Source organism: Calidris pugnax, unplaced genomic scaffold, assembly GCF_001431845.1.
Source record: "Calidris pugnax isolate Ruff unplaced genomic scaffold, ASM143184v1 scaffold19, whole genome shotgun sequence".
Classification (NCBI taxonomy): domain Eukaryota; kingdom Metazoa; phylum Chordata; class Aves; order Charadriiformes; family Scolopacidae; genus Calidris; species Calidris pugnax.
In genome coordinates, this window is record NW_015090775.1 from 76,583 (window position 1) to 103,669 (window position 27,087).

The window sequence follows — 27,087 nt, forward strand, 5'->3', positions numbered from 1 at the left end:
ATGGCTTCCTTGGTCTGCTGGCTCTGCTCCTTCCAACGCAGGCCAGTTTCCCATACTGAGATGACCTTGCACTCATGATTCTTACTCAGTGTGGCATCCACCAGGATGCCATCTCCTTTTCAGCAGGGCTGCTCCTCAGCCTATCACCTGTACAAATGCACTGGGTTATTTCATCCTGGTGTAGAATCTTGTACTTTACTGAGTTTCTGAGGGTTTGGCTGGCCCAATCCTCACCTATCTCAAGGTCACTGTGCACTGAAGTGCTACCATTCATCTTGTCTGTCAGTGCCCTTAATTAAAAGCATCTTCAGCATACCTGAAGATGATTTTTTTATGCCATCAGTCAGGTCACAGAGTTAAATACAAGTGCCAGTGTTGATCCCACTTGTTACCAGCCCGCAAACCATTGATTACTATCCCCTGAGTCTGGCAGTTTGGTCAATCTCAGCCCACCTAACCAGCTGAGACCATACTTTCTCAGCTTCCATACTAGACTGTTTAGAAGTTTGGTACTACTTCCCTAAAGGTCATGGCTCTAAAACAAGATGGGGATGTGCCTGTAAAACAATGGATAGAACTTGATAGCATCTCTGCTATACCAACTATACTAGTTAAATAAAAGACTTGAGCTTCTGAAGCTGTCTAGCCACTGGTTTTGCAAATGTTAACATTTGCAAAATGTTAGGATAGGAAGTTAACGATTATCTTTGAGATACAGAAAAATGGCAATGTTCCTCCCACATTTATGATCTTCACTCTTCAAATAGCACTGAAAAGTCCTATGCACCAGATGAAGCTTTCTTTGGTGAATCACTTTTTGTAAAATCAGAAAGGTCCCCTACCTACCAAATTTTCTGTTCCTGTATGAGGTTAAACACAGCAGCAGCAGTGATGTTGAGGTGATTCACATTCCGTTTCTGTGGATTTCTAAACCACAATTAATCACCCATGGTTTTAAGCAGAACTGACCAGTACAGTTCTACATGGGCTGACAGAGCACTTTTCATATTCCCTAAAATCTTTCATCCCTAAACGTAAACAACTTCTCTCCATCATAGTTACTATTGCATATGAATACTGAAAGAGATACTTTCAGATCTTTCGTGATTTCAGATTCATGGGTTTTGGGCTGCATCACTCTTCTAATGCACGTATTCTCCCCACAGGGCTGTGGCAGGGCAGAATTCTTACATCATCTCCCTCTCTCTCCACAACCTCATGTCAAAGAAATTAACTTCCAATGCTTCCAATACAAATATCAGATTTTATTTCAGTTGCTAAAACAGCTCTGCAAGAAACACAAACGTGGAGGAGGCTGTGCTAAGTTTGAAATTTTAGTGTACAGCTAAACCAGCTGTTTATAAATAGTACCTACTGATAAATTTGGTACCTCCTAAGTGTATTTGTCCCATATTGCAGATGGTTTTTGTTACTTCCCTTCAAAGTCAAGACCAAGAAGAGCAGAGTGATTCTGTGTTGGGATTAGGAGAGGTACTTCCTGTGCTCAGCCTTGCACCCAGTCTCCTAGCAAATGTTGAGTTTCACACAACTGAACAGCTTTTCCTATTGCAAGAAATAAGTTAGGCCAGGGATGAATCTGGAAAACATCCACAGAACTGTCTTATCAGCATAAATAGCACAGACTGCAACAAACACAGTGACAGCTTTACAAACTGATCTTTGGCCATCATGGGATCTTTGGCCATGCTTTGCACTGACTCCAAAGTCAAGTTCTCTATGAGAAGGCTTATTAAAAAAGAAGTGCTTATTAAAAAAAAACAGTGACAAGTTTTCCATTACAGTAACCATTTGCAATGATTTATGCCTGTCTTGAGATGTCAGAGTGATGGTCAGAAAGGCAAAGGAATGGGCAATGGGTCAAGGAAAAGGCAGAAATTCATAAGCCTACAATAAAAGAAAACTTTCATTCCACAGTTCATGCACGTTTCATCATTGCAGAACCCTCCCAAGATGTTTCTACCAGGGATATCCACTGTTGTTCCAATGCCAAATACCCCTTGGAAAATTGCAAGAACTACTGAACGCATAGAACAGGTTCCACTCAAGCTTACCTGGGTGAGTGGCTCAGGAGGAGGTGGCGGCGGTGGTGGTGGAAGCTCTAAATCAGGGGCTGGAGGTGGAGGGGGCAAGTCATCCCCAAAATGTCCAGTAATGGTAACATAGGGACTTGATTTAGAATAAGTGTCACCATCCAAGTCTCTTGAAGGCTGAGTGACTGTACTTTGCTGGTTGCCAGAAGAAGTTTTCTGGGCTTGTAAAGTTCTCTGTTCAACATCATTTATGTCTGCTACAAGATCAGCCATTAAAGCATCCAGGTCTTTGTCCTCTAGGGCACTTAGGGATTCTGTAAAGAAAACCACAAAACGTGTCAGAGTGAGTGCAATGCAAAAGACTATGTTTCCCGTTCAGTAGAGATTAAATTAAAAACCATGCAGGAGGCATGGTTACTGTAAGATATAAGGGTTATGGGAAAGGAAACAACATTTTAAGTGGGTTCAAGAAACAAATGTGTTTTAGGAATAGCCATTAACCTGGTCATACTGAAGTTCAGAGTGCAAGGAACTATAAATACAAATTAAACAGGACAGGAAGCTTCACTTTCAGTGACACAGTCTCAGGCCCTTATGATGTTATGCAACCTGGCCCTGATCCAGCAAGGTTTCTGGACACATGCTTAGTGATATGGATGTAAGAAATTCCATTAGCTCCCATTTGGCTATTTACTTATCTTAATTTAAGTACATACACAAATTCTTAGCAAGTTTTGGTATAGCATACAACAAACTGTGTAACTGAGGCCTATATCAACAATATCTTCGTATATTACTGCTATTCTACAACTCTAAAAATAATATGAAGCAGAATCAGAGAGTTCTAAGACACAAGAAATTGTATCATTTGCAGCAGATCAGTAATTGTGTGATCAACATCTGTGACATCTCATGCAACATGTAGGGTTTTGAGGATCATTTAAGCAAAGAACAAACAAGACAGTATCTTTTCAAAAGCATCTTATCAACCAGATAGAAATATTGCAACTTTTGCTTTCTGTCTTCTACTCTGTCAAAGATGAAATCCTATACTGGAACTGCACATTCAATTTCTTCTTTGGTTGTTTCCACGGTATGTCTCCATGGTATAAGAGATCCTGTGGAATAACATCTTGTAGGGATGATCTAACTTTTCTAGAAAAGAAGATTTCTTTAAGCACCAAGAGATTCAGAGGTTTCAATCTCTTTAGCTTTTCTAGAAAAGATTTCTTTAAGTACCAAGAGATTCAGAGGTTTCAATCTCTTTAAAGAGCCTCGTTAAAATAAAATAAATCACAAATTGGGAACGCTTTAAATGCAATTTCAGAAAGGGATGAAGAGCACTGAACTAGATACTCAAAAAGGCTAATAAAGTCCAACAAAGACTATATCACTCATCAGGCTAAGCGTGAACATGTCACTAGACTGTCTCAGTTTATTCTGCTTTACCTGTTATGCTAATAGAGTATTTTCATAAGCTTTTCTTTTCAGTGGGAAAGTTGGCTTATGATCCTCTCTGTTTACATACCTCTACCCGCTTTGCTGGTAAAGGCATTAGGTAGCTTAATAGTGAAATGATTCTGGGACAAAAACATGGGTTAAAACCAACTCGGGCAAATGCACACAACCAGCCTCAGTAAAAAGAAAAAAAAAGCCACTAAAAAAACCAAAGGATAAACTCCCTCATTTGGTTCATCACACAGCCTCAACAAGCAGCTGTACATGCAAAACTGACAGTGCAAACCAGAATGAGAATAAGCAGTGTAAAGTGGAAGCAGTTGAAGTCGATAGTTCCACTGGACAAAAATGCTGATGCAGCAGCTCTGACCTCACATTGAGGAATTTTGTCTTCTCTTAAGTTAAATCTTTATATTAAAAAAGCTGCATTTTAGACAGTTTTTTGAGGGACTTCTCATTTTTTTGCTTCTCTACACTCAGACATTTTAAAAAGTCTGACTCCTATGTAAGACTGAGCAATGTCCCTTTAAAAAAATTTTGGCCCCTTTGAAGTTTCCTAAATTCAGACACACAAATATACCTCTCTATTTTTTGTTTTGGGTTTTTTTTTTCTGATCAAGCGTGTTTGAAGTTTTTCTTCTCATTTGTTGCTGTGAGGTACTTTAAATAAGCACAAAAACCATGAAGGAGTCCATTCAGCTGCTTACCATTTAAATCTTTAAAACCAACTGTAAAGCTAAATTCATTGTTGGACACTTTGGGGGATGGAGGTGGTAAAGTCTCCACTCCTAAACTCTGTTAAGGCAAAAGGAAAAAAAAAAAAGTTATTTGATGACATAATTACTATTACAGACACTAAAACCTGCAAATCAATGACCTGTATTTATCTAATGACAAGCAGTCTTTTGTTAATTTTCAAGACATAACAATGAAATGAAATTCCTCTAAACGCCTCCCTCTTCATATATATATATATATATATGAAATAAAAATGCATGAGTGCAAAAAGCCTTTAAAAATCAGAAAGGCTACCAAGAAGCAGAGACCGCTAAGAATGTCATGTGAAATCTTGGCTTTCGCACAGTTTAAGCACAATTCCTATTCTGTATCTCAGAGTTATTGGTATTTAATTTGACAAGCACTGGGACTCACCAAGAGGAAAGACCCCTCAAAACAGAGGCTGTAAGCAATCAAACTCACACAGTATTCAAGATGACAGTTTAAGTGTTTTCAAGCATGCATTTATTAAAGCGTAACAAATTTACTGACTTTGAGAGGGTTTTTTTAAAAATAAAAATTCTCCTTTCATCAGGTTTTGCAGGAAGTATTCCATGACTACGGGTTTAGAAATAGGCTCATGCTGTTTTATAGTTTCCTCTCAAGAGTGTACTCTGCACTGGCAATAACGTCTCTCCAGATTCTTGAATGCCACTCTAGCTGTAACTTAGTATTTTGCCATAGCTAAAGATTACTCTTATGCATATATTCAGAACCTTGTTTTCATTTCCAAAGTTTACATTTGACACTCAGGCTACATCACATTAGCCCATGTATGCAAAGCATTCATACCTGAAAATTCTGACTCAAACTCTTCCTGTTTTGACAGAATCTTTCAATTTCTTGGGACTGAGTCCAGAGGAATTTAAATTGCTTATTTGCTTTTTTTGGGAAAAAGCATCTTTCATATGCAGTTAGCTCTCTTTAACAATCCAGCCTGCACTTATGTTACCTTATTCTTCAGGCCACTTGTTTTAAATGTCAAGCACAGAAATTTAGTTGAAGGTTTTTCATAATAATGGATCTGTATTTATTCAGAGTGGAGGTACATGAAAAAGGTAGAAAAGCTGCCTCTTTTCTCTAACACATAATAGCTATTTTTCTAATCTTGATACTATTTACCTGGGTCAGCATGTCCATCTCCCCAAGTAAATTGCTGAACATTTCATCTATATCATCACATGTTTGCTCCATCTGAAAGAAAAAAAATCCACAGACAAGGAATCATCACAAGTTCATTTCAAAGCCACCAATGGTCAAAAACAGAGGATATGCAATGCTCTTCTATATTCTGTTCCCAATTAACTTTAAAACAACTGTTCATGACTTGCAAAAACCTCCATCCACAGTTCAGAAATAACCACCTCAGATCAGAATCTCAATCCTGTATATGCTTAAACACACACTTAGACTCTATGGTCCTGAGGAGTTCCAACAACCTCCATTATTTACATTTCTTAGGAAGTCACCAGCTAATGAACCATGGTTGTATCTTAAACGTTAAAGAAATGTAATTAGTGAGAAAAGGAGAGGAAAACAAAGTTTGAGGTTGAAAAATTCCAGAAGGCTTCATCTTAAAAGCTTGCTTTGTTTGGCTGAGATGACTAATAAATACAAAAAGAGTTTACTGGGCATTATCTAGTGCAGGACCTGGTTATTGTTAGGTACATGATCAACGTTTTGCCTCAATATTTCTCCCTATTTTCTTTCAAATACTAGTGTACTGAGAGAACTCCAGTCTTACCTATCCTCAAGGCAGCTGAGGGAAAGCACTGAGACAAGGGAAATGGGTAAATGTTGCATGAGAGTAAGCGGTGTCTCTTGTTGCACGAGGAGGGGTTGTGAGGACAGCACCACACACTGGGGTGCTGAGATCCCGGGGAGATAGAGCTCCTATAATAATCCTCTTTCTCGTGAATTTGTTCCTTTGAAAGGTAAAAAGGTGGCTGACATGGAACACTGCCAGAGACAAGAACTAAGAGACTCAAAACTGCAAGGGACTGAGAACTCTGCCTCCTTTGGACCTGGTCTTTCTGGCATCTACATAAGCAAGACCGGTTAAATTTCCACTTGTCCTCTTACCACCTGTGATATCCCTAACACCAGAACTCATTAGGAATAGGCATGTACAGTTTTCATTAGTCAGGCTCAGGGCATATTCTACCTTTTTTTCGTAGCTGGTGTAACTAAAAGCAAGGCACAGGCAACCAGGAACTGGACTTTGAGCTTTCATGTTTCTCTCAGATTCTGGAAATCAAAGACTTAAAGATTTGGAACTGGATTCTATTAAAGACACTCTAATAGGATGTGGCTGGCCCGGCTGAGGGTAACCCTAGTCCAACACTGGAGATGGCACAGCTATGCCCATGTAACAGGGAACACACATCACTCAGTCATGAGTGAACAGGGAGCTAAAGTCATCTTATCTGCTTCATTTCCAGCTGACAAACCCACACTGGATGGCTCACTCTCTCTGTATGTATCATAGTTATCATCTACATAAAATTCCGTTTCTGTAGAATCAGCAATATGCTGGTTGGGTAAATGAATGACTGCTGAAACTTAATTCATTTATTTGCATGTACAGCTGTGTAGCTTCCTACACACCTGGCACTTGGAGAATCAAATTTCATAAAAGGGATAGATAAAATGGCACTTATTTGATCAGGCGGAGTGAAGTCAAATTTATGTGACAAAAAAAATGGAGCCGCAGTTCATACCAACAAGTATCTCATCAGTACTTAAATAATACTGAATAAGTCTGTTTTCCTGTTTTCTGATTTAGGAGAACAAGATATCTGCTGTGAGAATCTTACCAGCTCTAGCCATGTTATGTGACAAAAAAAATGGAGCCACAGTTCATACCAACAAGTATCTCATCAGTACTTAAATAATACTGAATAAGTTTGTTTTCCTGTTTTCTGATTTAGGAGAACAAGATATCTGCTGTGAGAATCTTACCAGCTCTAGCCATTTGTATGTTTTTGTGGTTTTTTTAAGCACTGGCTAGATATCTCCACAGCGGTTCTTTCAACAAACTGAAATCCTGCTTTGTATATTTTTTCCAGAATAGAGATATAAATGGCAAAAAAAAATTACTCCTGGGTTGCAACCAGGACACCTTATCAAGAGGAGTAAGAACTGTCTAAAACTAGAAACAAAACAAAACAAACTCAACTAAGAACTGTCTTCAGTAGCTAACAAAACAAAAAGGCATGAGAACTGAATACTGGATTATACAACACTTTCACTAAACTACATGATTTGGACAGTTTCTAGTAAATTGGGAGCCTTTTTCTTTCTAATTATATGATTTTCTGAATCTTCAGACATGTTCAGTTCATAAGGAAAATAATGTAATCCTATGAAAAAGAAATGTGTGAAGAATTCTGTAAGAATTTCCACTGTAAATTGGAGATGAGTTAGTCACTGATTACTTTTCCTTATCAATTCAAATAGATGACATTTAATACTATGGGTTTTTTTGACCTTAAGCACATGGGGGAAGGGAGAAGATCTGAACATATATTTTGAGAAGGAAATACGTCGGTGTCCCTTTCAAGTGTCACTTTCAATGAACATCCATCCATCATCATCACCACCTCATGTTGTCACTGGTATCTTTTTCTTTTTTTTTTTCCCCCTCTTGAATTTTTATTGATTGGGTTTGGGAAGACAAAATTATCTTCATAATCACCAAACACCCTGAAATTTCTCCTCTTGAATTTTTATTGACTGGGTTTGGGAAGACAAAATTATCTTCATAATCACCAAACACCCTGAAAATATTTTTATGTTAAAACAAACCGAATGATCTCTTAAATTGGTATAAGAACTCTCCGAACTTATAAGGCATTTTGTCAAGAACTAGAAAAGCAAAATATAGTAAAACAAATCCTCAGAATGTGGAACTGTAAATGGGTGTCCATCCATTCTCCTTCAGAATCATTTTCATTTCTTTTATTTGATTGCCACAGCAGGAACAAAACAGACAAAACAGTATGCAAATATGGGAACTATCCTAATCAAGGAAGGCATTGCTCCATTTTGGACCAGCAAATTCTTTTGACTTTTATAAATAGCCTTGAACTTATTCAAACCAGAAACCCAAAGTGAAACCTGCACATGTATGAGCTATTATTAACAAAAAAGGGTAAAAGATTTACCAAAGTGCCCAGAAAAATACTGAGTTTCACACTCAGTCCTCCTCTACATCTACTAAATAGTAATTTTTCTGTCAGGTTTTTCTGTATATGGTACTAATACTAGTAAGCCTTAAAATTACTATCAACTACAACATACTGAAGAGATAAAAAATAAAAATTTTTGTGTTTCCCATGAGAGTTTAAGAAAAGAAAAAAAGCAGAATTAAAATAAAAGAGGAAATGGCAGTTGTTAATAATAAACAAGCTAAGGAGGGGCTTGTGGGAAGGCATACATGTGAAACCTAAGCTATATTTAAGTGACTGGTTTTCAAATCGATGTCTTCTAGATGACTTTCTGAAGAAACACCGAGCATACAGGTAAAGATATTCCTTTTCTTCTATTTCCTCCAAATATTTCAAATTCTTAAACCTTCATCGAGCTCTCATGAAAACCTTTTTTTTTTTCTTTTAAATGCTCCCACATTTCTCATACTGTGTATCTAAAGGGTTGGGGTTTTTCTCTTCAGCTCACTATTTACTTTATGCATATTAAACTCTTATAGGTTTACATAATACATGAATATTAACTCATTGTATTTTGACTCATCGATACATTTTTTTGCTGCACCATTGACCAGAAATCCCGCAGACCTGTTAGACTTACTAATTTTTTACCTTCCCAATTTCAGATTTAGTGCCCTCTTTGCTGATAAAAAAATTAAATCTAAATTGAGACATAAATAATAAAACTCTTGTATTTTATTGTACATCTTCGTATTTCAGGTTCACCCAACTTAAAATTATGGTTTCTGTGTATCTGTTCCTACTTCTCCTTACCTGTTACTGTCTTTTCTCCATCACACACTTTGTTGCCATTTCCAAAGACCTACTTGCATCCATTCAGGTACCCCTGTTAGGGGGCCTCCAACCATCTCCTTTTCACAAGGACCAGCCCTGCTGCCCTGGATAACCATACAGAACTCCTGTGCTCTGAACTTGGCAACAGACCCACACAAAACTTCTTTCCTCCTCCTTAATATCTAACGCCATATATACCCTTGCTTTGAAATTGAGATGGAAATTTCTACAGTTTTTGAGCTGTGGGCTCAGAAGTTGGAATTAAGTTATCTCACTTCCAACACCAGAGGAATTTGGCAGATTCACAGCAAGAAAGCTAGCCCAGAGATGGATGGGAAAACACTCCCTGGTCCAACCTGTGGCACTTCCATGAGTAACCTACTTTGCGGACAAGGAACACTGTTTTTCCCTTGGGATGGTCCAGTATTCAAGGGCATCAAAGAAAAACACTGACTGAGAAATTTCTTGCTCAGATGCAAGAATAACAAAGCAGTCCTTGCACTCAGTCTCAAGGTGCATAATCTTACCCGGATTAAGTAGAACCTCACCCATGCTATTTAGTGTCATGCACTGACAGGCAGAGCAGAACAGCCTTTCCTGGTCTATAATATGAAAGTCTGTAATCAGGATATGATTTCTGCATGGCTGCATACATTTTGATTCGTTAATATACTGGAGAGAATAATAAAAAAACCTTTATTTGTTTAAGAATAAAGTTTTGAGATTTGCACACATAAGACAACAGCACTATGTCTACGAACAATACAGAGGGAATGGAATTGTTTGATAGAATCACTACTGCTTGGCAGGAAGCTAACAGAACGAGTAGCGAAACAGTGGCACAAAATTCACCCACCTTAGAAAAGAAACTATTGAAAAATATCATGAAAGGTGACAGGGTAATTATATGGTACTACACTAAGCAGGGTTTGAACTGTTAGTACCTGATCCTCTGAGAATTACTGAAAGCCAGTCCCTTTAACAGGAAGAGTGGTCTGACTCACATGGTAACAAGGCTTCTGCACTTGCAATCTGAAAACAAGCTCAAAGACCTTGTGCAACACCGAACAGGAAACACCAACGGTATCAGACACGAGATTACCATCTCTGCAACTCAGGTCTCAGTTGAGTTGATGCAGTTTCATCAGCCAAAGGGCTACAAACCAAAAAGGAGGAGGAACAGCATGGTATCAGTAGAACAAAAACATACAGCGGTTTCATGCTACGAACAGTGTTAGGAATCAGTCCACTCGCTGATCTGCTGTGCACTGACAGACACGTTCATTACATTCAAAGCACTGTTGTTATTCTTAAACTGTTACATGTGCAAACAGCAAAGGACAAAAATAAGTGAAGTATATATTTACAAGGCACACAGAAAGACCAAATGCTCACCTTCACCTCCCAGTCCCAGCACTACAGCGTGTGAGTGTCGTACCAAGTCCACCAAAATGAACGCAAGCTCTTTGACTCCCCAGGTGACCACTACCAGCACTGTAACCTCCTGCTACGTTCTAATTGGGTTTCTTACCATCATTTTACAGTTAAGTGTCAAGAAAAATTCTGACTAATCAAATGTGTCTTATCTACTTAAGTGAGGGAGGACGGAAGTTCCGTAACCAGCTATTGCATCATATCTACTAAAAAGTCCCTAACGGACATTTAAATCCATTTTTACGAAGTAGAATACGAGAATGCCTATCTCTGCAGAATTCAGCCTAGAAGAATAATCCAATTAGTTATTAATTCTAGTAGGTACTAATAAAGGAAAATGAAGCTTTGGAGAAACAAAGGAGAAATGGCAGCTGCCCCCAAGCTTTCAAAATCACAATCAAATTTGGCAATTAGCATGTTCCAAAGACTTCTGTACATAAGATGACCCTGTATCACGTAACTCTCTTCTGTTTTAATACTAACTCATATCTTGAAAAGGATGGATCAAAAGCCATTAGACTGCTTCCAGCACTGCCTTTTCCTAACATTCATAAGCATGGCATTTTCCAAGAAAAAGCTTGCACACAGAGATAACTCTGAAAGCAGGTTCTTACTCCTATCACCTATTCTTCTGGGAAATCTGGTGTGCCAATGACTGTAGGCTTATGTGCAGCTGAAATGACATTGCATATTTATCTCAGGGATGGGTGTGACATGCCATAACTCCACTCACAGTGGAATGACAGTGACACACTAAAACACTAGGAGCTGCAGAAGACTGATACAATTGCAAAGTATCCTTCCTAGTTTAAAAGTCGCATTTGGCTTTAGATTAAAACAAAAATGGCAGATAAATATAATAACGCGAGAGAATCCTTTTCTAAAACTAATCTGGGGCACTAGAATATCTCCAGGTAACCATGCCACAAAAACCACTTCACAGAATTTTCCACTGATTGCTCCAGACACGTTTTTACATATGCTGTGGAACTGATTTTGATTCCAGTCACCTTGCTTCTTGTATCACATTACTCATAATGCGTCTAGCAAGACTAAAGCCACGCTTGATATTTAAGCTTAGTATTAACTCCAGAATCATCCACCCAGATATACACACAAACATCTTTAGATGAGAGTACCCCAAACTCACAGATCTTACTTCTGTACATTCATACAATTAAACCTCTTGAAAGCTTGTTCCCTTTTTTGCTGTTTTGGAAATTCACAGTTAACTCGTATTACAGGAACAAGTCTGAAGTCAGGACTAAATTTGGAAGAAGTCTTTATTAGTCCAAAAGACATGGATTTCATAGACCTGAAAGCTACGCTGCCGCACTTTATTGATGACAGCAGTTGTATTTTACCCTTGTTTTGTAAAGATGATAATGACAATTTAAACACTGCAGGAACTCCTATGCACTAGTACACCGACCCAGCACAAGTGCTCCACCATCTCCTTCAGTGATACATATCTGAGCACTGCATTCTCCATTGGCGAAAGAGAGACTGAGGTTTAGTATGTTGGTAAAGCATCACAGGACACTGAGTCTGAGGCGGTCCTTTGGGTGCTGAGGCAGCAGCACCCATCACCTCTGTGCTCCCCAGCCTTCCCCTTTTCCCCACACACTGCCCCAAACACGTACTCTCCTCTTTATCCCACTTGCTGAGAGTGGTGGTTGGGAGAAGCAGCTGTGGGTCCCATTCCTAGGATGAAGTGAGATGGCAAGATTATGGAATGGTCCTAGAAGCTCTGTTAAGAGAGACCGAGAGCAACAATGGACTGCCTCAAAATTATGCAGAGTGTGTCAGGAGGAAGTTACTCAAGACGAGCGGAGGGGTTAGCAAGGGGCTCTCCTGCTAAGAGAGAGAGGACAGGAAGAATATTTAACCAGTGACAGGCAGCGTTTGTGATGGCTATGGAAAAGGAGGGCAGAGGGATATGGCATGCAGGCTGCGTGCAAGACCGCTCATTCACCAAGCTCCTCTCCAGAATCACTCTCGGGCACAGACATAGAGTCTGGATCCTGGGCTCCATAAAATGTATCCCAAATAATTGTACTCGAGCAGCTGGAGACTGTGAATTAAAAGCACCTCGTGCAAGGGGAAAAAGAAACCTCAGTGTAAAGCACAGACCCAAGGAAGAGAAAGCTGGGGAGCAATTTCTATCTACCAGAAATTCTCCTTGTAGCCTCCCATCAGCTCCCAAAAGGGCCTGCTTTTATGGAGCTCAAAAGCAGTGCCTCTTCTGTTCATTTTTATATACTATCCTCCCAGCAGACAATGTGCTTCAGTCTGGCCTGTGGGTCTAAGAATATCATAGAAATCCTACAAACTTGATCATCTTTTTCCTTTGTCCAGTTTGGGAACTTTCTCCCCACAAGCCATACAGGCAGCACAAACTCTCTGTGTAGAATGAATGGCAGAAGGAGATGTATCCCAATCCTACATCTTCATACAGATGGGTAGAAGAAACAGTTCCCTGTTCTGTGCCAGATTACTGGCACACAGGAACAAGATCTCCATTCTGCCAACTTATCTTCTCCTGGGAAAAGCAGAAAGCTGGATGAAAGTGTGTTCCCTGAGCTGGATTCAGCTCATGAACCACCAGCTGATCTAAGCTCATTCATCTTATGTTGATTGCATATCTACTTCAGCTCTACTCAGGTATAAACAATTGCAAACACACCTGCTACCAGAAAAATACGAATCTAGGTTCCTCTCATTCCCTGCCTTGAAGGGAGAGCAAAATAGTGAAAGAGCAATATAAGTCCAAGCAGCACAATTTTGTTCTGTTTCCACATTCCTTCCCATCACTTGTAGTTTGCTGATGGTGGTGTAACATCTTCCTTCCTGTTTTTTCCAGTTTCCCAACACTGCTGTACAGAACTTACATGACAACAAGAGACTGTCTTCTACTTGAAAAAACTGTCAGCAGATGAGACTAGTGTGATTATTAATAAATTCTGGATCCAGCAGAATGCTCAGCCTAACTCAAACCTGAAAATTCCCATTTGCTACTTTGAACTATTCCCAGAATTCCCCATCCTCAGGTTACTGAGCTATGGGAAGTGTGTCTTGTGGCTCCCTGACACTGAAAATCCTGAAGATTTTGGTATTTATCTTAACAAAATCCCAGAAGTAGGCTGATCCCACATGAGCAGACTGACTAACAAGCAGAACACGGTAGACCAGGAAGCCCACAAATGAGAGAGGAAGGCATACAGGGATTTACAATGGGGGAAAAACCTTCACCTACCCAATTTCCTACAGAATCAAGAGATGTTAAGTGTGGAATAACAAAAATAATAGCACAAACCTAGGAAGAGGCAAAAAAGGAATGAAAAATTACCACAGAACACGTAAGTGCAGGAGCTGCTACGTTGAATAATCAATGGCTCACCTTTTCCAACATTCACTTCCTCCCACAAGGAGCCATTAAAGGTACGTGCAAGACAGGCTATAAGGGTCCATGACAGAACTGTCTGCCCATACAAATAACTTATTCCTAGGCCCTCGTCATCGGCAAAAGCTCTATGTCACCATCTTATCTTTTATAATCACGTGTTCTTATCACTGCCAGAAATGTTTAAGGGAGGGCACACATGGTATGGGAAAGGAAGACTGAAAGAGGAAAAGACACTACCATAAAATGCTCTAACAGATAGGAGTGGAGCAAAAGGTTGAAAAAAAATCTGCAAAAATTGTACTGAGCCCATCTGTTTGTCTCATATATAGCTTGTGTATTAAAGCCAGATGAAGTAATGCTTTAGTATGAATTTATACGTATTTCACCAAAGTACAGTATTCAGTACCACAGTGAGTGATAGAAAAATTAAATGTAGATTTTTTTTTTTCTAAACCTCTTTTTCAGCTTTACTACTGACTGAAGAGTCAGGTACAATTTCAAGGCTCATTATGAACTTTCTACATACAAAAACTGTTTCTTTCAGTCTATATAACGCACAGTGATCAGGAACTGTTATAATGAGTCGATTGCAGACGAAGATCTGCAATGATAGTGGAAGCCTGAAGTCACCACAAATGGAATGTTTTATTGGCATGGCTGTGGCTGCTTTGCCACAGCCCAGCAAGCCCTGAACCGCACAAAGGAAGCAGTTATGGGAAGAAAATGCAGCAAGAGGAGAACAACCTTGTGACATTTACAGTGTAAATCTTCCATTTCTGTAAGGTTTTCCATGAGAAGGAAATGCCACTGCCTCCCTCTCTTTTTTCCTTACCAAGTGGAGGGGGGATGGAACAACTGATGTGGTCAGATATAGCTATTCCATCATGACACAGGGGAGAGATGGGGCATCAATCTAGTGACAGATATAAAAGGCTGTGCTGAATTTCATGAAAGAACATGGTCCCCATGGAACAAAACTGCAGTTAAGTTTATGCTGAACCCCTTCTTAGGGCTGGCACCCAAAACCACTGGGTCATTTGTATTTGCTCTCTCAAACATTAGGTCTGCCAGCTTCCCCTCAGCCATGAGGATGTAATCACCAAAGTACAAAACTGAGCTGTAACCACAACAAGCATTTGGGAATGTTATGTGTGTTCATGTTTTTAGCATGTATTCTCATTTGCAATAAGAAGAAAAAAACCACATCAACTTGCAAAAATGCTTTTTAGCCTGACACATCCTTCTTATTTCTGCGCCTCAATGAAATTCCCATAACAAGTGAGAGAAAAGGGGCTTCTAGTACCGTTGGAAAGTACTAGAAAATCTTTAAAAGTACATCAAAATATTGCTCTGAAGCAGAAGAAAAGTAATCATGTGTCCGTAGACTGCACTACCTGAAGATAAAAGTGAAAGTACCAAAACGGATCAACTAAGGGCACTGAGAAGCAAGTTTTCATTTGCTGCCCATACGGACTTGATGCCAGCAGGTGAGTGACAATTCTGTACAGCTTGCCTGCTCTCTTGGTGAGACACCTTCTAGGCAGGCACATTATTTTGCCTAAAACTGGGAACTCAGAAGGGGACTCAGCAAAAGCATCAGGTGAGTGTCTCTATGATTTTGGCTCTTGGATGCTATCTCTATGCTTGATGGATTAGCAATGCTGCTAGAAGTAGATTTGCTCCTCCCCTCTCCCTGACAGGTGTGGGTACAATGACAAAATTTTGACGAAAATTTTTATTATCTCAGTTGTCCTCAGTCATTCCAACTGAGAACTTCCCATCATTAATGATATCAGCTATGTACGGTCTGCCCATCGCTGACAGCAGATACACAGGGAGTTTCACCCTTCAGCATTAGTGCTACATGTCACACTTACAGCCGCTGCTCCAGATTATGAGCAAATACAGAACGAAAGTAAAAACGGAAATAGACCGAGATGTGCAAAACTTCTATCAAAAATGTCTCTGCATGCATTTTTAAATAGAGTGTCGTAGAAAAATCTAGTTCATATACACTGAACCTTCTTTTTCTTCTAGGAGTCATAATGCAGCAGCTCCCCAAAATACTCCTAATAACTACAGCCCTACTATATTTGAGCCTAAACTCATGTCATGCTGGTTCACCGCTCAACGAGAAGAAAGAGTGCTGTGTGCAGGCTGACGTAGCTTCTGGTAGCAAAAATTCTCACTGCAATTAGCTAGTCACAGATCTAAAAGGTCACCTTACTGGAAGAAAGGCTTTGAAACTAATGAGTTAGTTAATGAGTATTAAACTTTTTAATAGTCATTATCAAACTAGTTTGTGAATTCCCACATTAAAGTTGTAAGTCAAATCAAAAGAATTCATGTTTCCTTTTCATTCATAGTCCACAAGCAATACTATAAATAAATATTCAGGGATGGTGAGGAACACATGTTCATGTACGCTCATGTAGATGTTCAAAAGTCTCCTCCAGAAACTTAGTAAGAACATGGCACCCTCGCTTCTTTCTTTCACAATGCAACAAACTGTCTCCTGCACTGTTAATATCTAGGGTAGGCATGAATCAACAGGCTGGATGATAAGAAAAGCTAACTAAAATGCTTTTTCCAAGAGCAACTTCACTGTATCATGTACCACTCATAATCATGAAAGGACATATGGTGGAGTTTCTATGCCATTTGCATCTGACCTGGTCACACCAGGCTCTTTTTAGCTAATTAAGGAAAAAAAAAAAGGCAATTTTCTAGAGCATGATTCATGGTAGCTGTCTAAAACCAGGCAGCTGAACCAAGTTTTAGCAGTATCTACCTCTCTTCATTGATTGTAAAGGTGACACAGAACCTCAGGTGACTGACTAAAATGCTAACATCTAAACATGGGTGAGGAAGATCCTGCCTTTAAAGCCCAAGTAGTGCTTTGGAAGGTCTGCAAGGATGCAAGTTACCATTGTCACTGGAGACCTTCCAAAAGAAACAAGCTAAAGCTTCTCTTTTGCTGCAGACAAACAAGAGGGCTTATTTTCACTTTCACCCCAGATGAGCACCTGACCACGTGAAGTCATCATCACAGCAGGTGAGACGGGCCTACAACAAAATAAGCCCAAGCATACTGAAATGAAAGGTGAAAAAAAGGTCTGAGAGAAAGAAAAACACATGTAGTTTGCAGAGAGAGCAGGAAAGGAGAGGGGCCTTTGTATTGGAATGATATGCAGGAAAACCAAATTCAGCTACATTCCTGTAAAGGCACCTTTGAAACATAAATAGTCTTTCAAGGAAATCCCCATTCCCAGATCTTTTTCTCAAAGGCCGGCTGTTCATGAATCTACAAACAAGGCAGGTCCTCTCTTTGACAAGGCAACCCTTCCTCTCAGCTCCAGACTGGTCATTTTCTCAGACATTTTTTAGGGCAAAGAGATGGGGTAGCTGCTCCTTCCATGCACAGGTTACCCAAGTCCTGCCCTCTCCCTTCAGGGCATGCTGTGGAGCAAGAGCAGGAAAGCTTTCTGCATCTGTTCTGCTCACTGCTGCAAGACATCTCTTCTAACGGGAAAGGTGGAAAGACAGCAAAAAGCAGAATCTTAGTGCATTGGGTAAATTCTTTACTACCTAATAAATCTTGGGTGGCATTACTGAGTTAAGCTATTACAACACCCATCGGGCCCTTCTGCTCATTCTGTTGCCCACCTTTGTACAAATTGTTACCCTTCCAAATGTGTTAGTCTCTAAAGATTTATAAACAAGAAAAAATATGAAGCTTTAGAGCCCAATTCATAGATGCATGAGTTACAGTGTGTGATCATCTAGGTACTGCTCAAGTATAGCTAGAATCAGACCTTTGACCTGTAAAAATCAAGCTTAGCTGGAATAAATACATTTGATAATAAAATAAACCAGTGCTTAAAAGGCATCATGCCCTGCTTGAAGATACAGCACATCAAATAATCACAAATTCCAGCACGAACAATTAAAACACAATTTACTCAATAATTACTTTGAGCCTTCAGTCATATTTGCCTCCAAACACCAGAAGAGCTGGTAGTACCCACAGGAAGTATTTAAGAAGAAAGAGAAGACACAGGGAATGATTAAAAGTACCCTTTCAGAGATAGTTTATTTTTCCAGTTATGCATGCTCCCAGATGGATCAGAATTCTCTGAGAATATAAAACAAGGATCACCAAGTTACCTGTAATGCTCTATTGATTAAACCTCCCAAAGACATTTGTAATCTGTATTCCAAACCAAATTATCTCCATTTTTAAGCAATGCTTGCACAAACCATGAAGTACAACTAAATGTAATAGTCTCCTTAGAAAGCCAACAGGGGAAAACAGAACTGAACAGGTTCAGCAAGAAGTTAAACATTCTGTTTTAAAGTTTTAACCCAAATTCACATTCTTTACAAAGTTTCTAGAAGAAAACCTCTGTGAAGGTAGTGAAGATGAACAAGTAGGAGCCTACACAGGCAGAGCAAGGCATCTATTATAGCTGTCTGAACCACTGGGGCTTACCTATTTGTCTCTAATGAAACAGGTGTACTAAATTGAGCCCTGAAAACTACATTTACACTACTGTTGTGCAGCAGCAGGATAATTTAACAGTGACATCAATAGTGATATGTGAAATACATATTTTTTAGAAGCATGTCAGGAACAAATAACAAATCATGCACGTCATTTACTTCACAAGGGGGAACTAGAACCAAAGAGGAAAAATTGCTGCCAAAATTCTGCAAACAGAAGTTTTGAAGGGTAGAGTCAAGCTGGAGCCACGCTAATCACAGAACTGGAGTAATGTGGGGCAGGAAGGGACCTCAAAAATCCCAGCTGCCCGTCCCAGTTTGGTGGCACCCCACGTATGTTGTCTGTAGGCTGTATTCCTCCATCCAGATTTTTAATGACAGTTAAGATAGGCTGGATGACACACTGCCTAAAAGACCCTACTGGATACACCTTCCCAGTGTGACCACGAATGGATTTAGTAACTTCTCTTCCAGTGCAGAAAGTATTGAAAGAACACCCCAAACTTTTGGAGACTGCATTTACATTACTTCTCCATGGTATTCAGAGGAGGGCATCGTGCAGGATGGGCCTTCAGAATCACAGAATTATCTAGGCTGGAAGAGACCCTCGGGATCATTGAGTCCAGCCATCCACCCTACTCTAAAGTTCTCCCCTACACCATATCCCCCAACACCACATCTAAACGGTTCTTAAACACAGCCAGGGATGGTGACTCAACCACCTCCCTGAGCAGCCTATTCCAATGCCCCACCACTCTCTCTGTGAAGAATTGTTACCTAATGTCCAGCCTAAACCTACCCTGGCGCAACTTGAACACATTACCCCTTGTCCTATCATCTGTAACTTGGGAGAAGAGACTGACCCCCGCTTCTCTACACCCTCCTTTCAGGTAGTTGTAGAGAACAATAAGGTCTCCCCTCAGTCTCCTCTTCCCCAGGCTGAACAACCCCAGCTCCCTCAGCCTCTCCTCATAAGACTTACTCTCCAGACCCAGACTCCAGGTCAGGACACTTGTCAATTTCTTCCCTAAACCACGTGGCCAAGTGGACCCCCAGCAGAGGTGTAAATTTCGTACCTTGGCAGTCAGTACTGGCTGCTGTGCCACAGCCACACCACCTTCTTGCACACTTGGTTTCAGACTGATAGATTAGCACACGCACGTGGTGTATTCTTTGGCCGCTGGTGCCAGGCAGCTTGGGTTCCAGTTTCTCCCACCCACCTTCACCTCCCCAACCCAGCTGCCCAAACCGGGGACCCCCTGTGCCTCACCAGGCCGGGGTAGAAGCTTTCGCAACCCCACCTTGAACACCAATCAATTTCCTACTCGCACCCCTCAGGAAGGTCTGACCCAGGTTAACCCTGCCGAAGAGAACAGCCAACACCGGGACCCAGCGCTAAATCCCGTTATCCCGCCTCAGCCGTCGGAAGGCTCCCTGCCCCGAGGGGGGAGGCCTCCGTGTGAGAGGCGCCCCTCGCCACAGGCCTCCCGGGCGGGGCGGCACGGCGGGGGCCGGCGGGCTCCCCTCTGCGGGCACCAGCGCTGCCCACCCGGGGCCGCCACCCTCCAGGGCGGCACGGCACGGCTCTCCCCCGCCCCGAGCACCACCGTTTGCCGGCATCGTTTCTCCCCACCTCGAGCGGGGCGCCGGGCACCTCACACTTCCCGTGGCGGCCGCAACCTCCGCCCCGTCGGGGTCCCGGGGCTGGCGCGGAGAGCCCTTCGGCGGCCCAGCGCCTCCCTCCCTCCATGCCCGGCTTACCTTGGCGGGCGGGCGGCGGGGTCCCGTGGACTCCGGGAGGCGCTGCGAGTAGGGCGGCTCCGCGGCACCCCTGCCCGGCAGGAGCTCGCCCGCCCTCCGCCTGTGGGGAAGTGGGGCCGCCCCGCGGGCTGCCGGGCGCCCCGCAGCGGCCACCTGCGCGGGAGCCGCCCCGCTGCGGGCAGCACCGCCCTCCCCGCCTTCGATCCCCGGGGCAGCCCGCTCCCCTGGGCCGTGCGAGCCCCTCGGTAGGGCAGGAGGAGCCGGGCCCGCTCCCTGCGACGGCTTCTCCTTGCGGGGACTCGCCGCTCGACCGACGGCTGTGGAGAGCGGGGGCGGCCGCCTCCCCTCCGCGCTGTGGGGAGGCCGCCGCCTCACCAGCCTTAGGGGCACCTGAGGTGTCCACAAAATGGAACCCGCCGAGGCTGGCGGGGATGGAGGCCCGGGCGGGAGTGGCTGTGGCCGGTGCGGGGGCAGTAGCCCCCGGGGGAGCCCCGGGCAGCCCAGCGATACCTCCTCCGGCCCTCTCCTGGGTCCCCTCCGCCGGGGCGGGCGGCTCTCGGCTGGGCAGCGCTGCCATGGGCTCTCTGGCCTTCGGACAGAAACGTGTTTCTTCCCCCATTCTGTTTAGTGACTCCCCGTCCTTTTTAAATAAGGCTGCAAGTGGCTTTCATGGCATTTTTGTGTCGTTTTGTAGCACCACAAAGTGCTGCTTTGAAGTAGAGTAACTGAGTGGAATAACAAGTTAAATTCCATAAAAAGATGGAAAGGAAAACAACAAAAAAAATCGGGTTTCCAAATGAAGTTAAAAAGGCAAAGTTAAAATGAAAATTCAGTGCGGCCCTGGTAGGGTTAATGTCCTCAAGTTATAAAGATGAGATTCTAAGATAGAATAGAACCCTTCTTGATTTAAAATCCTATTTTGTCTCCTGATTTAAAATCCTATTTTCATTGTCCATAACTTTGCCAAACCAATGCTTTTAGCTAAATTTTTCTTACATGTCTAAGGCACCGACAGACAGTGTGTAGTGAATGAAGGTGAAGATGTCACCGTCTCCTACTTCTGTTACTTTAGTTTAAAAAAGTCATCAGGTAGTTTAGCTTAATCTTGTGTTTACAGGCAATTTATATTAAAACACCACGTTTTGCTCCAAAGCAGCCAAGAAATCTTATGTTCTGTTCTTCTAACACTGCTGGAGATAAAATAATTATAGCAGAAGGATGGTAGCATTTTAAATTACCACCACATTTTGCACAGCAAATATGTTTCAATGCTTTAAGGGGTAATTGCTTTGAAAAATTCCAGCTGAGACAGCTCAGCCATATTTAAGAATGCATTTAGGGAATAGTACATTGTTCTGCTCATGATATTTAAAAAAACCCAAGTTATTTCACTGAGAAGCTGGCTAAAATTTGCCAGAGACTTTGCTGAGGTCATAACTGCATCTTTGGCCAGGCACGTGAAAATACATCTAAATTTGGCAAACTTCTTAGCATTTGAAAAATCATGCACATAGTTAATAAGCAGTTACTAGATCAGCATCTTGGGAATCTGAATTCCGTGGATACTGCGTATTCTCTTTGCCGACTCTGCAGTTGTTCCTTTTTGGGATCATTATGGTCCCAAAGAAAGAGGTAATTTCAAAAGATGAATTAGCAATCAATTTATATATTTTTTTAATTATCCCAAAGTCAAACTTCAAATCAACAGTTTGCAGTGAACACTTTGCATGTATTAAAAGAATAATATTTGATGGTGCATTTTGTTGTAAAAAAGTGTTATTTCACTTCTGTATGTGACCTACCAGTAACATGGCCACGCCCTGATTACTGGTTTCACACTTCTTTTGCTGGTGTTGAAATACATGACCAAGATAATTGTTATGATAGTGTAGAAAATATCTGTTCTGCTTGTACAAATGAACCTTTGTTTTCTCCGAATCTAGATTTGTTCCTGTACTCTCCAAATATCCTGAAATAAGGTTGAGAAAGTTGAAGGGCCATATTTTCCCCCTCTCCTTGTACCTGGCTGTAACGGATGGGCATTCTCTCTACGAGGAATAGTGGAGTTGAGAATGGCACATCTCTAGAAAGCACGGAGAAAATCATAGAAATCCCAGAAAATCTTTAATGCTGAGAAGTTTTTGGTCTGGATTCCTGCATTCCTGCATTCAGGAGCATGAACGTTGTGCTCCAGTGGGATGGGTGGAGGTCATCGTGTGTTCATGAGGAAGAAATGCGGTGAGGGAAGCGCTGCAGCAGATATGGATTTGATTAACAGCGTGTGTCCTAATGTTAGAGAGAGGCAAAGTTCGTGGAAAGAGCAGGTGGAAATATGTGATGCTTCCTGATTTGTTTTCTCCTCTCTCAACTAAAACAAATGTGCAGCAGAATCATTCCCCTGAATTCCAGCCCCCCGGTTCTGCGCTTCTCCAAAGGCTTTTCATTTTCTGATGGGAAGAAGAGACACATGCCCCACCCACGTTACAATTGTGTGTTTCACAGCAGTTGCATGACTCAGGATCTAACACATGCAATTACAAATTGTTCTTTTCCTTTCCTTATCACGGGGGAGCAGATGACTGGGTAGATATGCTGTCATTATGCACCCTCAGCTGGGCTTTACTGACCTCCACAGTCCTTGTGGATTGCATTTCATTGTACTGGAAGTTTCCAGAAAGCAGCAGACAATTTAGAGTTAAAGCAGAACATCTGTTTTTGAATGGGAACAAATAGATACATCTAGTGTCAGGAAACCTGCTTTTCATTGGAAAAAAAGCAATGTTTTACCATATATGCATTCCCTTAAGTTTCATTGACATCACTTTATAAACTGATAATGACATGACTTTAGAGAGTGACCTTAATTTTCTCTACAGGGTAAATGTGACACCACACAGTCTGCGATCTTACCTGCCTGGAATAATGCAGGATCAACCGGTAGCCCTCAGTGTTGTGAGTGGAAAGGGCGCAGTAATGTAAAATACTGCCAAAACATTGTGCCATTGACCAACTGTAAAAAAAAAAAATAAAAATCAGTGTATTAATTAGATCTTTTGTCATAGCAAAACACATAAAAGAAAATGGAAGGGTTTGTTTGTTTTGTTGTTATTTAAACACAACAACTTTCAGAACTCTGCAAGAATGGTGGTTTTGATCATAGAAGGCAAAGGCATAAATACAAGCTTCAAAATAGGATAAAAAAGTATCAGTTTAAGGCAAGCAATATCTGAAGGATGGCATATCCTCTTTTCAAATAGTACTCTGCAGACACTGGAAAAATCTTTGGTACAGTGACTGGATAGTCCTCTGGGGTACACCAGAGAATTTCTTTCACCAAGACACTGTTTTTTCCGGAAACCTAAAAGGTTGCAATTAGTGTGAAGTGAGTCATGGCACCACATCAGACTGTAATGTCAGGGCATTCCAGAAAAAATTGTATATCTGTTTGGCATCTTCTTAGATGATAAGGCCAAAAGCAGAAAGTACAGGGTTAAGAAAGTAGCAACTATAGGTCTTTCTTATGTTCTTCCAATAAGAATTAATTCTATTTAAGTTTGGGGTTGGTTTTTTTTTTCATATTCCTTTGTGATTGTGCAATACTGTGGAAGACCTCTAAACCATAAAACTTCCTATGAGAAAGATGAAATGCTCACATTTGAGATTTTATATGGAAGAAATTACCAAAAATAGCTTTTGAAAAATCACAGAAAATCCAATTTAAGTACAACTGCATTGGATGCAGAAGCTAGTTAGCAAGCACGTCACATATAATTCTTTAAAATTAGAACAAATGAAGAAGCTGACACTCAATACGCTAAAGAGCAGGTATGTGGCCAGATCAATTTCTTTCTGCCCATCTGTCCTTCCTTCCTTTTGATGGCATCTTTCAGTGACTCAGAACTAGGAATATAATTCTTTCTCCATAATTATTCACAGGAAAATTTATTTGCATTGGTTCTTAACAGTGGAAACCCAAAAGCAAAACAAAGCTCCAACCTGGATGAAAAGCTGAAGAAGAGATTCAAAGTCTATCTGAAAGTGTCAGCAGTGAAGCTGGCAAATTCACACTTTTAACTGCAGGAAATTATGACAGAAGTACTTCCGAAAAGTTTATGGTCAAAGCTTAGTTATTGAAGTTCTGCCCACTGTGATGATTTCAAGATGGATTTCCACTTTTTTTTTATTCTTTTTTTCTCTGTGTATGGTAGGGCCTCAGGTTAGTCAATGGCTTCCATTTCTACATATAGAATATGTTCAGGAAACAATTTACGTGTCCAGGCGTTACGCTGTTAAAATTTCAAAGGTCTTGATTCAAAAGCCACAGATGCCTGAGGGAGCTTTTTCTCCTTGGTTCAGTGAGTTTTAGATCAAGCCTAAGTTTTCCAGCTCTCATGTACAAACACCACTCTGTGTACAACCACGTTTCTTGTGACTGTTTATACATAGAGGATATATATCCCTTTCTGTTCTTTGAAAACATCTTTTCAAGTCAGCCTGCTTCACTGTGAGAGCTGAGCATCTAACACAAATTGCAGCTGAGGTAGGATAAGCCTGAGTAACGTATCTTGTTTATTAGTTTTATTAATCTTATGATAAAATTAAATTGTCTGCACCCCTAAAAGGAATCCTGCAAATATTGTGAAATGGAATATTGAAATCTCATCTAACTTGTTCAGAATGCTGCTTGCTATTAACTAGGAAATTGTAACCTGAGGGTCTTCATTTGAAAATGTCAGCATTTATTATTAACATTATTTCTTTAGGTTTACAAGATAGACTTTTAGCTATTGCTCAGAGCAATGTGTACAAAAGTTAGCTTAATGAGGAGCATCATTTTAAACTGGACATTTGATTTTATTAATGCTGTGTGATCAATTTCACATACGTGGCAAACTAAGCATGATATGAGCAAGGTTTTGAAGCTTCTTACTGAAGCGAATTTAAAGGCATTCGCAGACAAAAGAGGATGGAATTACCTGACTCCATTAATAGAAATAAATTAATGATGTATTTTACTCATTTCAAGCTCTTCAACCCTTTCCTTACCCACTTCTATCCTCTGTGATTTATTTCCCTATGCACTTTTTTTCCTGATTGTTAAAATGTTGTAAGAATGATTTACACAGGTAGACTGTTCATTTGAGGTTTCTTCCATCCAAAGGTCAGCCTGTGTTAACTCATGCAAGAGCCAGCTCTGAAGTTGATTCTCTGACCGCACCAGTGTTAAACTTTCTCCTTTACTTGCTCCCTGTTGGCTGTTTTCATTATATTCACATGAACATTAACATTTCCCCCATTGCGTGGAGACCCACGGAAAGCCTTTGAAACACTTAGCAGTCTTATTTTGACTACGTAATAGTAGTTGAAAAAAACTTCATAATTTTATGTTGAGATTTTTTTTCTTGTTTTTCAGAGTTCAAACTAAACTTGTATCACCCGCACCCAGACGCACTCCCCACTTCCCACAGTTTGCACAGTGTTTTAAAGAAAGCTATACGGAAATAATTGGCCGTATTTTTTGCTTGTTGGAAAGTATCTCCAAAATCTGAGTACGTATTTATTCATCTTTCCATCTCAGTGGGTAGTTTTCCAGTCCGAATGCTAGGTTACATCTTTTTGCACATGCATTTGATTTTTTGTAGCTGCATATTAGGCTGCAACGTTCTCTGCTGTTTATAGTAAGTATGTCTCTCAGAGCATATGTATAGTGTATAGCATTTGGCCAGCCATAGTGTGCATATAGGGTGAGAGAGAGTATGAGGAAAGTAGCGCTATAAACTAGCTGTGTTTTCTTTTCTACTCTGAGAAGTGGAGGTTTTGCACAATCACTTGTTTCCCATCAGCATAAGCACTGTCTGCAAGAAATTGATGGAAACCTTCAGAAATAGCCATCAAACTTATTTGTTTCTACAGCAGAAGGTCCTGATAGTTCCTGCAGACTAGCTTTTAGGTGTGTGGTCCTTACTGCTTGTAAGGGGCCAAAGTAGGAAGCAGAACTTCACTGAATTTCACTGAATTTCACTGAATTTCTAGAGTTGGAAGGGACCATAGAGATCATCTAGTCCAACTCCCCTGCTGAAGCAGGATTGCCCAGAGCTAGAGCATGTTACTCAGGACTGCATCCAGGCGGGTTTTGAAAATCTCCAAAGAAGGGGACTCCACAACCTCCCTGGGCAGCCTGTTCCAGGGTTCCGTCACCCTCACCGTGAAGAAGTTTCTCCTCATATTTGAGTGGAACCTCTTATGTTCCAACTTGTGCCCGTTGCCCCTCGTCCTTGCTTAAAGTCCTTGAACCAAATATGGAAGCCCTTGCTAAATATGGAAGCAGATGGGGAAAACTGATAGAGTTTCATCTTGCCCCACCGTGAAAAGAGGTACATATGAAATTAGCTCCTACGTATGAAAATAACAGATGGAATTTGGGTACACAGGCAATCCTTTCTGGTAGGTCCCAGTGAGCCAGACCAACTGATATAGCAGTGCAAGTCTACAGAAAAGGTACACGTAATACAAAAATTTGAGGCTAAGAGCTTTGTCACACTGTGACGACTTTGTCCTGTCTTGACCACCTCAGAACATTATGTTAGGTTTCTGTAGGATACAGGAGAGTTGTTAAGCAAATAAATATTCATCAATTTCCACCCTACCACAATCCTGTATGGTGCATGCTAAAAGAAAAGCTACTTGCTAGAGC

At 41.1% G+C, this 27,087-nt stretch overlaps 1 protein-coding gene across 5 annotated transcripts in view; it reads right to left on the reverse strand.

Moving 5' to 3' along the window:
- The window catches only part of APBB1IP (amyloid beta (A4) precursor protein-binding, family B, member 1 interacting protein), a 77,120-nt gene that overhangs the window by 44,772 nt on the left and 5,261 nt on the right, over window positions 1-27,087 (reverse strand). For 2 of the 5 annotated variants that reach the window (XM_014946288.1, XM_014946295.1), the window contains exons 3-6: window positions 23,304-23,403; window positions 5,409-5,480; window positions 4,217-4,304; window positions 2,073-2,365 (exon numbers count right to left, since the gene is read on the reverse strand). In XM_014946288.1, the coding sequence (XP_014801774.1) occupies window positions 2,073-2,365; window positions 4,217-4,304; window positions 5,409-5,480; window positions 23,304-23,403 (553 nt within the window). Of the gene's footprint in view, window positions 1-2,072; window positions 2,366-4,216; window positions 4,305-5,408; window positions 5,481-10,684; window positions 10,810-14,123; window positions 14,181-20,393; window positions 20,510-23,303; window positions 23,404-27,087 lie in introns of those variants that run through there. The other 3 variants (XM_014946313.1, XM_014946304.1, XM_014946324.1) reach the window with 3 other exon arrangements.